Genomic DNA, 12,182 nt, shown 5'->3' on the forward strand with positions numbered 1-12,182 from the left:
AATAAAGAACCGTGGCATTTCTTTTAATTCAGATATCCTAATATCCAGGTTTTATTGCTTTTCTCTTACAGCTCATTCCTTTATTTCAGCTCTAATGGTACTAAGTTGATTTTGTGGAGAGGAATTAGTTACCTGTTAGTCTTCACTGCTCTTGGATATCTTTGTCCCAGTATGTTCTACATGAACTGAAGAAGATGGTGCCAGATTTATCTATTTCTCCAGTATCACAAGCATGCAACTTTATTGAGAGTAGTCATCTATTAAAAGAAAATCATACTGTTTGGTTTTTTCCTCACCAAATCACTTGTCAGCTTTTAAAATTTACATTAATATTAAATATAATGCAATGTAGTTCCTGTATCATGCATAATAACCAGTCTCAGTTAGGTGTTCTGTAATTGTACTGTACACATTTTTCATTTTATTTGTGAGTGCCTTCTTTTCAGTCTGGCTTCGAAGAGGCCTTTTTTCTAACAACTAGTACTGCATGCATGAAAAGGTTGTGAAGTTTATGGAATTTTGCCCCAAACTTTAGTTATTATAGCAAAGATTTTGGGTTATGTTATTTTCAACTAGCCAAAACTTAAGTGATAACACAGAAATTAATTTACTTCAAGGAAAAAAAAGTCACCTTCTATTTTTATTACTTGAACTCTTTTGCATAAATGAAAGATATGATTCACTCATCATTTAGCACTTGATCAGGCTAAAGGGGATATTTTTCTTTCCTATAAAGTTTAGAAGAAATGGAAGAAAAATATAAAAACAGAGAATCAAGACCAGAAGACTTGCAGCTTATCTCAGAACTGAAAGACCTAATTGCAGAACGGGACCAACTCATAAAGAAATTGATCGTAAGACTTTTATGTTCTCTTGCTTCAATATCTTAATAAGTACAAATGTTAATCTAATTCAGAGTGTTCAAAATGCATCTAAAGAATCAATCCTGATAGCTTGTATTTGTATTCTTTAACACACTGTCCCTGTGGTTCCACCGTCTCATAACAGTAAACCTATTAAAAACAGAATTTTGCACAATCAAGCATAATACATTATTACAAAAAAATACTGCAGTATGACCTTGGTCAGGCATATCCTATCTGCAGTCCTGGACTAAGAAGCCAGCCATGTAATCTATACAAGAAACAGTCTCTTCTATGAGTTGTCTGAGAGGGTTCTAAGAGATATCTAATAAGAGATTTAAGTTCTTGATGCACTGAGTTTCCCAAAGTCACACCTTGGCAGCCTGGCTCAGATTAGATTCTAACTCAGAAGCAAGAAGGAATTTGGGAAGTTCAAATTATCTATACTGAATCTTCACCACTGCACAATTAGAACATATACAACAGAACTGCATAAATAGAAATTATTTAATATTTACATATAATAATACATTTAATATTAAATATGAAATGTAGTATTTAGAAGTATGAGTTTCTTTAAAAACATAAGCATAAATTTATTTAAATCACTTTATAGGCAGATTTGGCCACTAAGTGATTGAGAATGCATAAAAAGAAGTTTCTATTTGTTCTTCTTTTTAGGAGGACAAAAAGTTCTATCAGCTGGAGCTAGTTAACAGGGAGACTAACTACAACAAAGTGTTTAATGCAAGCCCTAATGTTGGTGTTATTAATCCATTGGTGAAGGTATGTTCCATGGACTTCATTGCTAAAGTAAAAAATAAGAAATCTAAAGTTAGCATATACTAAAAAGAAGAAATGTGTGTGTATGTGTGCATATATCAGTCTTTATTTAAAGACAAATTCAAAACAAGGAACATCATTCTCCATTTGTCTTTCCTGATTTTTGTGCAGGTATTTCTTTCTTTTGTGTATGTATGTATGTATGACATAAAACATTTCCTACTCACAAAACTGTAAAATCAAAATAGAAAAGGGACGGAAAGGCTACAGAGAACAGAAATGTAGCATGTAATAGAAGAGAACAGTGACATCCCAAATTAGTTTTAATTTTCATCGTTTTTCTTGGCTATTCTGGAAAAGGCAATTTTTTTTCAGATGGCGCAGGATTGAAAGTCATTTGTTGTAGAAAAACAAAGGGAGAGAGGACATGAAAGAAAAGAAATAGGGGCAAAAATAGGAAGAAAAAGAGTATGGAATGAGACTCAGTGGAAAAAGACAGAGAATTGGAGAGATAAACTAGGTATGGACTGTAAGGACAGCAGAAGACAGAAATCAGCTTTCAACCTTTATGCATTTAGGAAGTGGATATCATAAAAAGTCTGGTCAAGATCGAATTCAGTATTGATGCCTCCTTTAATATATTTGCATATCAGAATCTACATGCGCACTATGTGCCTAAATTCCTGTTACAGTTAAGGGATAATTGAGTAATAATTAAGGAAACTTGGTGTGCAGTGGTCTTCTGCTCGGAGTAAATGCCCAGTCTAGGGTGAGCAGAATTTCTGTCTTGGTTTCTCTAGCCAGTATTGTTCCCGGTTGTATCAGTTACGAAAATTATATGTAGACACTCAGATTGCCACAAATGCAGGCATGTATGGGATGAGTTCAAAAAAATCAAGATATACCAAATAAAGCAATACAGCCTTACGCAGTTCAGGGTTCTTTAACACTGGAATAATTTTATCTAAGATCCAGTTTTTAGTTATCAAGTAAGTGGGTTAACCAGAACAAATAGGATGGTCTCTCTCTCTGTCATTTAAGAGATCAGGCTGTGTTATTTAGCTAAGCTTTATGGTTTCACTTCAGATCATCGTATTTTCATCTGCACAAACTCTGCCATAAATTGTCAGTGCTCTTCAACACTTTTCAGGAGTCCAGCACTTCTGGCAAGTTTATCTGCTGATACCTAACTTTTATGCATACTTGCATAAAAGAATTTAGTAGTCTTCGTATTGTCTCTAATAGGTCAAAACTAACTTGAATTCTGTGTTGTTGTGTGAAAAGTTATTTGAAATTTTTGGAAGTTTGTCTGAACCACTCCTTTATAAAGATGTGAAATTTAATCACTGAGCATGTAAGCTTGTGTTTTGTGTGAAATCTGACGTGCTTGGGAAAAGTACTTCAACATCAGATTTCCATAGTGATAATTCATGTATTTTTATCATATGCTTCTATCACTTAAAATTAAGACTCTAAAAAAGTCTTGTATGCTAGAACATTTTAGTTTTTCATTTCATGATCTGTGGAACATGTTACTTTATCAAAGCACATACTATGTTTATCAGAGAATGAATTAGAGAAACTGAAAACTTTACTCTCTTTGTAATAATAAAAAACCCAGAAGTTACTAATTTATGCAGGCTTTGCAGTTTTATGCAAAATTACAACCATTGCAGTATGTATTGGAGTTTCTCAAATTTATGCAATGGATCTGTTTAGTATTATGTTGTTGAATCTGATGTTTTGTAATACTTTGCATGAACTTCATGGAAACAATACACGCAGTTTTTCTCCAGATTTGACTGCTTTGAAGTGTAGAGTGCTTTATAGAGAATAAGATACAATCTGTAGTGTTTCTCAAAGCACTGATAGAGATAAATACATTTTGCAGAGATAAGCCACTTATGAAACACACAGATTTAACTACAGTGTGGTTTACACACAGTTTTAATTGCATTGTATAATACCTTGCAGCTGTTTTCCATACATTTGGCTACTCTTAGTTTTACCAAACAGTTTTCCGATGATGCTGTTATTTCTTGCTTCTCCAGCCTGAAGAATTAGTTTAAGCTTTTCCAGCTAGTGGTTTTCTACTGTGGTGATTAAAAAAGGTTATTTTTCTAGTATAGCTTTCTGTTCAATATATATATTTAATTTTATGTTACAAAGATATGCACCACTGCACTATACTAGTAGCACTTTCACCTCTCAGCTTTGGAGAGGGCAGGTACTGAAATCAAAGCTAGGAGAGAACTAAACAGAAGAATACAAACAAACAAGCAGTAGGACTCTGTCTCCATTTGAACTCCTGACACTAATGAATAGAGTAGCTCCTCTGCTGACGGTATTGATTATATTCTCAGTTAATAGATAATTCACAAGAAGAAATGAATCTTTTTTTTTTTTTTTTTTTAAATACGGTGTTTTTTTTTTTAATAATCCTTATCACTGATATGGAATATTCAATAGAATTCGGGAAACACACATGGTATTCTGTCGATTATTTTTGAAGACATAGAGAATTATTTGAAGCATATTTATACATTAAAATATCTATAAAAGCAGATAAATACTGATTCCTTTGTATGATGTGTTATTGAAAGTTGAGCAGCTATATCAAAATAAAATCTTGTCAGTATTTCGAGTCCCTTGAATATTATCTGTAGTTTAAAGAGTATTGAGAAAGAAAAAATATTCAGTTGCGCCATCTGAAGCGTTAGCTGGAATAGACTAGAAGCCTAGCCTTTTCTTTGAGCAAGAGACAGAACTCTCATGCGGTATTATCTTCTTCAACAGTATTGTTACAATGCTTGCTAACTTTGGGGGCATAATTACTTTAAAAGAAATGTAGCTGCTTCTCTAAGTTCCATGTTTTACTGACCAAAATGTACATCAGTAATGAGGTGAAACTTGTTGGAGAGATTTGCTTTTTTCATCATTGAAATTTGCTGTGATTATATACGACAGTAAAGCTATTCCACTAATACCAAAACAAGACTTAAATAAAGGTGAAAAGCTTAACAGGCTAACCGGTAAATTTCAGGAAAGCTTAGTATCTTTGATGTCTTAAAATAGAGCAAAATGTTATGTTGGAAGATCTTTAAAAATAATGTGCTCATTGATTATTATAGTAGATCTTAATTAGAAATTTGGGGGAAAAAAAAATACGTTTTGTTCAGTTCTGGTCAAAACAAACAGTAGAACTACAATTAGAGAAAAAAAAAAAAGAAAAGGCCACTCTGTCCCAGCTGCTCTCCTTCCTATCCAACTTCTCCCTCTCCCCAACAAAAGCCAGAAAAAAAATCCTAAATTTGCAGATTTCCTCAACTGTCCTGGTACAAGAAGCCTTCCTTATATTTGTTATTTTTAATGCAGCAAAAGAAGAAGAACGATAAGTCAACAAACAGGTTTGTGAGTGTCCCCAATCTAAGTGCTCTGGAATCTAGCGGAGTGGGCAATGGACATCCTAACCGCCTGGACCCCATTCCTAACTCACCCATCCACGATATTGAGTTCAACAGCAGCAAACCACTGCCACAGCCAATACCACCCAAAGAGCCCAAGACGTTTTTGAGGTGAGCATTGCCTCACCAACCTTTTTTTCTTTCTTAACTCAGGAAAATTTTGCTTTTGTATTGAGCTGAATCCCACTTGCTTCATGAACCTTTCAGAGGTACAAGTAATATTACAGAATTTTCAATTTTTACATTATATTTGTAACCTCTTTATAGTATTCCTTTTTATTGTAGACCTTATTGAAGTATATTCTCACTTTTTCATAAGTCTTGAAGTTTGAAAACCTCTCTAGATACCTTTGCAGAATTCATGTGCTTCCAATTGTTTACATATATGAACAATTGTTTTAAATGTTTGTGTTACTTGCTGAATGTCATTTAGAAATTGTTACTAGCACAGACTTTCTTTTATTCAGTATTGTGTGATAATGGTTTTTATGTTAGAAAATGATTTTCTGTGCTACATGAATGTTGTATGTTTCCCCTTTCCTCACCTATAACAAATCACAGGCAAACTTTACTGCAGAAACAGGAAGGGTATATGCTTGAATGCTTAATGCTGAGCTTCCGGTAACTAAGTCAGCATTGAAGTCTCAAGTCATTCTCTAATGAACTGATACAATGAACCACTTAAAATGATACCACTTAAAATGATTTCTTAGAGGTGGGATTTTAATCTTTTAGCTTTATATGGCTACATATTAAAGGCACTGAAAAAGTGCTGTGTGCTGTATTTAGTTGGTACTGACCTCTTACCTCCAATTTGGCAACTTAAAGCAGAGTATAATTACCAGATCCACACTTGGCTGTTTACCCTTTTTTTCTGTTTTAATGTGGAAGGCCACATACCCAGCAACCACGTACTATTCAAGGAAGCAAAAGTAGAATGCAAAATAGATGAGTAAAGAAAAGTCTATGTCAACTAAACAGTTATTTTTCAAAAATACCGTCTTTCTTATTTTTCCTGTGCATGTGATGTGCATGATTGTGTTCTGATACCTATATCATGCATGTGCATGAACTCATGGACTGTGATGCTAGAGTTTCCATTCCAAATTGGTTTGTGTTTTGTATTACCCAGTAATACCGTAGGGATTATTTTATTATGGATTTTTATTGATAAAGAAACGTGATTGTATTATGAAACTATGTTTTCTTGCTCATTCCGTGAGATTTTAAATGGTTCAAAGGGGAATCAAATATTGTTTGCAGTGCAGCAATTTATTTTTTCCTATTAGACTATTTAAAATATATGCATGAACAACAATGCAAGTGATATTTGTGATCAGTGTAAAGTATGAAAATAGTGTGTTACCAACCAGTCTCTGTGAGCACATGTCTACAAATATGATGCTTGCATCATATTTCTGAAAATTAACTTTACCACAGGAAAAGGATGCTAAAAGAGGACCTTCTACAGACACACTTTTCCAAGAAAGCCCTTTTTATTCTTCTGATAGTACACAGCTGTTCATGAGATTTTAAATTACATTTCCCAAAATCTTATTTGCCCACCCTGTAATGTGGCTTCTGAATTGACTTGTCTGTGCTGCTGATGCTCTCCAATGGAGTGGATGATCACAGGTTCTATAGGGAGACATTAAATCGTATCCAGAGGCACGCTGAGAACGAATCCAAGGAAAAACAAGATTGTTCTGTACTTGATATTCTCTGTGAGAATCTTTTCCTCCTAAGTAGGGTAATCCATTTAGTCGTGGGTTAATATCTTTTTCTTTTTGTGAATTTAGCCCTCCTCAGACTGATGCTTCACCAGTGGCTTCACCAGATCCACAACGCCAGGAGTGGCTTGCCCGGTACTTCACATTCTGAGAGATGATTTGTTTTTGTGGCACAGCGTGATGTGGACTGTTTATAAGAGCATGACCTTAAGTAAACCCTCATGTGAACAAGCTTTCCTGTAATTTGTCAAACACTGTGAATGAGAAAATATTTGTCTTTCTGATTTGAAAATGCACTGTATTTCATGTGATATTTGTTGAAATCACTTGACATGGTATTATATAATGTGTGTAATTATTATTTTTACTTAAGACGGAAGGATCTTTAAACTTTGTAATTACTACATAATAAATTTTGGTAGAACAAACATAATGCTTTCCCCCTTTTTCCTATGAATGTGTTTTCTTTTAGGTAAGGCTTCCTCCCAAAAAAATCGCATGGTTGTTATAAATACAATGTAATTTGTGAAAGGAAAAATTCTCTCCAATTTGGGCACGGTATGTCTAATCCATCCCAGTTCTATTCTGTTACTTTGTAGCATTTTAAAAACTGTCCCCTTTCTAACATTTAAAAGGAAGAATATAAATTCTATGGAAATCAGCGGAGATGCTCAGAGTGAGAAGGCCATAAAAAAGAAGCTGGATTTTTTTCATTGGGACAGATTTTGGACACCTTAACCGATGCCCATGAGACTTTACCTTCTAGTTATTATCTAACATCTTGTAATTGAATTTAAACAGCAACTGTTCACACAAATTGTGCATTTATGTTACGAGTATTAAGAAAGACATGCGTGAAACCTGTAGAATACCATACTACGTATCTCTGCATAAATCAAAAGTCTACGTTTGGGGCATAAAGTCTTGCTTTAGATAAAATTCATGTCTGAAATGGTAAATAATCAAATTCAAAAAACTTTTTGCCATTTATACATACTAGAGATACAAATCTTTAAAAATTAATTACCTTCAATTGTCTGTATTAAGAGTTTTAATGTCTAATATATGAACATGTTTTTTTTCTAGCTAGCAAGCATGATTCTCCAATTTACACCTTTTTTGATTCTGGTGTTGCTCCAGAAATTTGCTGCGGCATATAGAAAAAGCCTGTTGTCTCTTTTATATTTTTTCATTCAATGATTACCACAAAGTAACTCACACTGGTAGTCTCAGGGAGAAAATTGTCTCTTTGTTTTATGAATGTATTTTTAAGCTAAATCTCTTCTCTTTTAAAAGCAGGAACAATTGTTTGAGTTGTTTAAATAAGGTTTTAGTTAGCATATACTAAAGTCTCTATCTTTAATATTTCACCTGAAGCCCTAACTACATACTTTTTTTTCCCCTGTATGCACAAAGGTAAATACCCAAATGAATATACTTGCTAATTGCAATGAGTTTTATATGTAGTATATGTATAAATGAAAAATTTGTATGTTTTCATATAAACAATATAAAATATTCTAAATGAACATTTTAAAACTTCTATCTTACAATTCTGCTTGAAAAATCCACTGAAAGCCGTACTCTGGTGATGCTGCTGTGAACTGAAGATATATACAGGAGATTTTCTGTAGCTGGTGCACTCAAATGGAGGTAATATGCAACTTTTTAATTTTAGAAGAAAGCCATATTGGGCAAAATGTCAGATTTCTTGGCTGTTACCGAAATAAAATACACTAGCTCATTTTGTTATAACGTTCTGAAGTGAGTGTTGTGTATTTTTTCTTGCACGCTTTGCAAAGTATACAAAGGGCTCTGCCTTTTTCTCCCATCCTCCACTTCATTGCATTTTTGTGTATGTAACAGTGAACAGTATTTGTAAGATGACAATATACGCATTCATTTTAACTGCTCGTGTTTTTAGACTTCAGTAAAAGGTCCGCCCAAGGTTTCTTTTTGCTAGCAGGCATTTGTTTTTATAAGGAGGAGAAAATTGAGAAGATACCACGTCTGCCAAAGTCAGCAGCTGTTTCACTATCAAATCAGTCTCTTAAAAAACAACCTGAAGAAACTAGGAAAAAAAATGAGTTTCTATCAAATGGCATTGAGAACTCTGTAATACGCTTTCCTAAAAGAAGTTAACACTTTGGATTAATACAGGAACTTGACTTGTCACAATACCATTGTTGCAGTATTTGGGGTCCAGTTCTGCAGTCCACAGTCTTAACTCCTGGGTGTTTTCTTGCCCTCCTATTAGTTCAGCAGACACCTCTGAGTTAAAGAGGGGCAGAATTAGAGTGAAATTGTGTGGTATTATTTAAAGCGGTGGGGGAAATGTCTTGACTCTCAAGAGTTCTCTTTGCTATCTGAGACATAAATCTGATTATCAGGATTTAGTACCCCTCTGACCTTGAACAGTTTTATCCAGAAAGAAATTAACAATGAGAAGTCAAAGAGCAAATACAAAATAATGTAGTTTAATCCTTACTGTGTTTTCCTATGGAAGAAGGAAGTAACAAACTATACTCGACACCAAGGCAAAATGCAGAAGAATACTACATTTAATCAGAATGTCATAATAATTTGCCTTCAGGCAGAACTTTGGCTCTTCAGTCTGGATTGCTTAATTTACTTCTGTGATGATTGTGAAACGCAGTGAATCTTCCAGGTTAGCAGGAAGATGCTCCATTTTACATACATACTCTCATATCACAATGAAGAACTGCGTCACAAGAACTGCATGGCTTTGTTCTGCAGTAGAAATTGTACCTGGAGTCATAGAATCATAGAATTGCTCAGGTTCGAAAAGACCTTAAAGATTATCAGGTCCAACCACAACCTGACCATACTACCCTGTTCCAACAACCCTCTGCTAAATCAAGGTATACTTGAAGGGAAGGTATACTTGAAGGGAACAACAACAACAACAACAACAACAAAAAACAACAAACAAACAAAAAAAAACACAAAAAAATACAACCACACAGTTGAAAAACCAAGCTACAATTAGTATTGCTTTATCTGATTGACTCCTTCCTACTACAGTTTTTTTTTTTTTTTGTTACTTCACTGCATTTACTATACTGGGCAATAAATGGTATACAGAATACACTCACAACATTAGAAATCAGGCTTGTTCAGGATTTCAGAACAACCTCTTATTTTAAGATATATATGAGTATGGTTGCATGACTCCAATGCTAGTCACAGATAAATTTCACTAATTCTTTCTTGCTTATAAGGAAGGTGACTTAGCTAAAGTAATTGGAAATAGCAATATAGGTAGCACTGGGATCATGTAACAAAATCTGGCAGCCTGGCTGAACCAGAACTTCTCCAGCCTGACTGCTCAGCCTGACTATTAACTGAACTTGTTGCCTGGATTGCCATTGGGCTCCTTTGCTGCACTCCTTTGTTGAGTTAATGCAATTAGACAACTCAGGCTTTATCTACTGTTTAAACTGTACCATAAGGCCTGGACATCTAAAGAGTATTTTGTAAAATATAACTCAGTTATTTTCAGTTAGCCGTGGTATCTGTAAACAGCAGGCTGAACACTATGAGAAGCAGATGATGCCAGAAGTATTGATACCAATGTTGCTAGGAAACAAGAAAAGCTAAGCTTAATGGTATAAAAGTATAATTCCACAAATACCAAAATCTGCCCTTATTATAACAAGGTGTATTCGATGATCAAGCCTACCAAGTTCAACCCTACAGTCCAGCTGAAGAGTTCAGAGGGCAGCTAGTACTTTAACTGGAACAATAGTCCTTGAACTGTGAACACAGTTGGAAACCATCAGCTGTGGTGCCTGGCTGCATAGAGAAACATATAACCATACTGCAGCCTGTAAACAGGAGAGACAGACACAGTTGCGCCTGACAATGGAAAAGAAACTAAGGTAGCATGTAAGCTCAAGTGTTATTGTCAGATGAACAGCAAATCTCATTCATCCTGCTTAGTCTGAATCCTCACCTAACCTGTGAGATCCGTGAGCTCATCTCAGCACCCACGCAGCCCCGCTGGCAGCATCCCAGTTGCATATTGGATGTGTACCACTGACCACTGCATTGGCTACAGTTCTTGTACTCTTGAGACATTGCTAGCTCCATGGCACAAGCTGTATTCTGTAAAACTAAAAAGCAGTTTTAGATTCACAAGCCACCTTTGGATTTCCAAATAATCAAGGAGTACTTTTTGTAGGAGGATTTTTTATTGACTAAGTATTTCTTCATTAATATGTGAAGAAGCACATAGTTATTACTAGTTATCATTTGACAATGATAAATATTTCAGGCAGCTTTAGTTGTTTGTTGTTTTTTTTGTCTTCTTTTTATGTTGTTCTGTTTGGTTGGGTTTTCTGTTGTTGTTGAGGGTTTTGTTTGTTCATTTTTTGTTTTTTTTTTTAGGAACCACTACCTAGTTGCAACCTGCACTTGCTCTGTAGCTGTAATTAACTGCTCCAGCTGCTGGCTATCTCTTCCATACAAGAAACCAGATAACTGTACTGACCCAAATGGTGTGCAGAAACATAGAATCAAAGGATCATTAAGGTTGGAAAAGACCTCTAAAACATCTAGTCCAGCTGTTGACCCATCCCCAAAAAGCCTCCTAAACATAACCTTCAGTTCCACACCCACCCTTTTCTTGAATACCTCTAGGGCAATGACACCACTGCTTCCCTGGGCAGCCTGTTCCAAAGTCTCATCACTCTTTCTAAGAATATTCTTTTCCTAATATCCAACATTATCTGTGTCATCATTAGAAAGAAGCAGCCTGGTTTGGTGTACCTTGCAAGACAGCACCTTAGGATGAATAAAATTGACACTGAAAGTGCACTGTGGAGACAGGGTCAGGCTGATACTACACCTAGATGCTTTGTCAGAAATAGTTCCGTATTTTCAATGATGGATTTATGTATTAGTGCAGATTTCAGCAGTGCTTTTGCAGGAACGTTCATTCAACTGGTTAGCAAAAGGCCATTTGGTAAAGCAATGGGACTTTACCACTAACACAAGTTAACAGTGGGAGATCCTAAGAGTCAGGAACTCAACAGAGAATTTCACAGAATCACAGAATTGTAGGGGCTGGACCAGGTTGCACAGGTAGGCATCCAGGCAGGACGTGAAGATCTCCAGAGGAGGAGACTCCACAGCCACTCTGGGCAGCCTGTTCCAGTGCTCTATCACCCTTACTGTGAAGTTCTTATGCACATTTGTGCAGAACTTCCTAGGCTTCAGTTCGTGGCCGTTCCCCCTTGTCCTATCGCCGATTTCTAACTTCCTTACAAAGAAGTTACACCTGCACTCTTCACGCCGGCGCTGGCACACGGCCCCGAGCC

The 12,182-nt window shown here is 35.5% G+C and overlaps 1 protein-coding gene across 1 annotated transcript; it reads left to right on the forward strand.

The window, feature by feature from the left end:
* Positions 1-18: 18 nt before the first annotated feature.
* On the forward strand, positions 19-8,632 carry LOC104909821 (protein FAM184A-like). Its single transcript, XM_010707452.3, has 4 exons — positions 19-854; positions 1,545-1,649; positions 5,022-5,221; positions 6,910-8,632. Exons 1-4 carry the CDS (start codon positions 747-749, stop codon positions 6,989-6,991), a joined length of 495 nt encoding a protein of 164 aa, XP_010705754.1. The 5' UTR covers positions 19-746; the 3' UTR covers positions 6,992-8,632.
* Positions 8,633-12,182: the final 3,550 nt, after the last annotated feature.

The sequence above is a fragment of the Meleagris gallopavo genome, chromosome 2, assembly GCF_000146605.3.
Source record: "Meleagris gallopavo isolate NT-WF06-2002-E0010 breed Aviagen turkey brand Nicholas breeding stock chromosome 2, Turkey_5.1, whole genome shotgun sequence".
Taxonomy (NCBI): domain Eukaryota; kingdom Metazoa; phylum Chordata; class Aves; order Galliformes; family Phasianidae; genus Meleagris; species Meleagris gallopavo.

Bases quoted from the DNA above. Each gene is read 5' to 3' on its own strand.
- LOC104909821 (XM_010707452.3), top strand. From the start codon at position 747: ATGGAAGAAAAATATAAAAACAGAGAATCAAGACCAGAAGACTTGCAG. The intron at 1,650-5,021 runs GTATGTTCCATG...TTTTTAATGCAG, and splicing joins TTATTAATCCATTGGTGAAG to CAAAAGAAGAAGAACGATAA. The intron at 5,222-6,909 runs GTGAGCATTGCC...TTGTGAATTTAG, and splicing joins GAGCCCAAGACGTTTTTGAG to CCCTCCTCAGACTGATGCTT.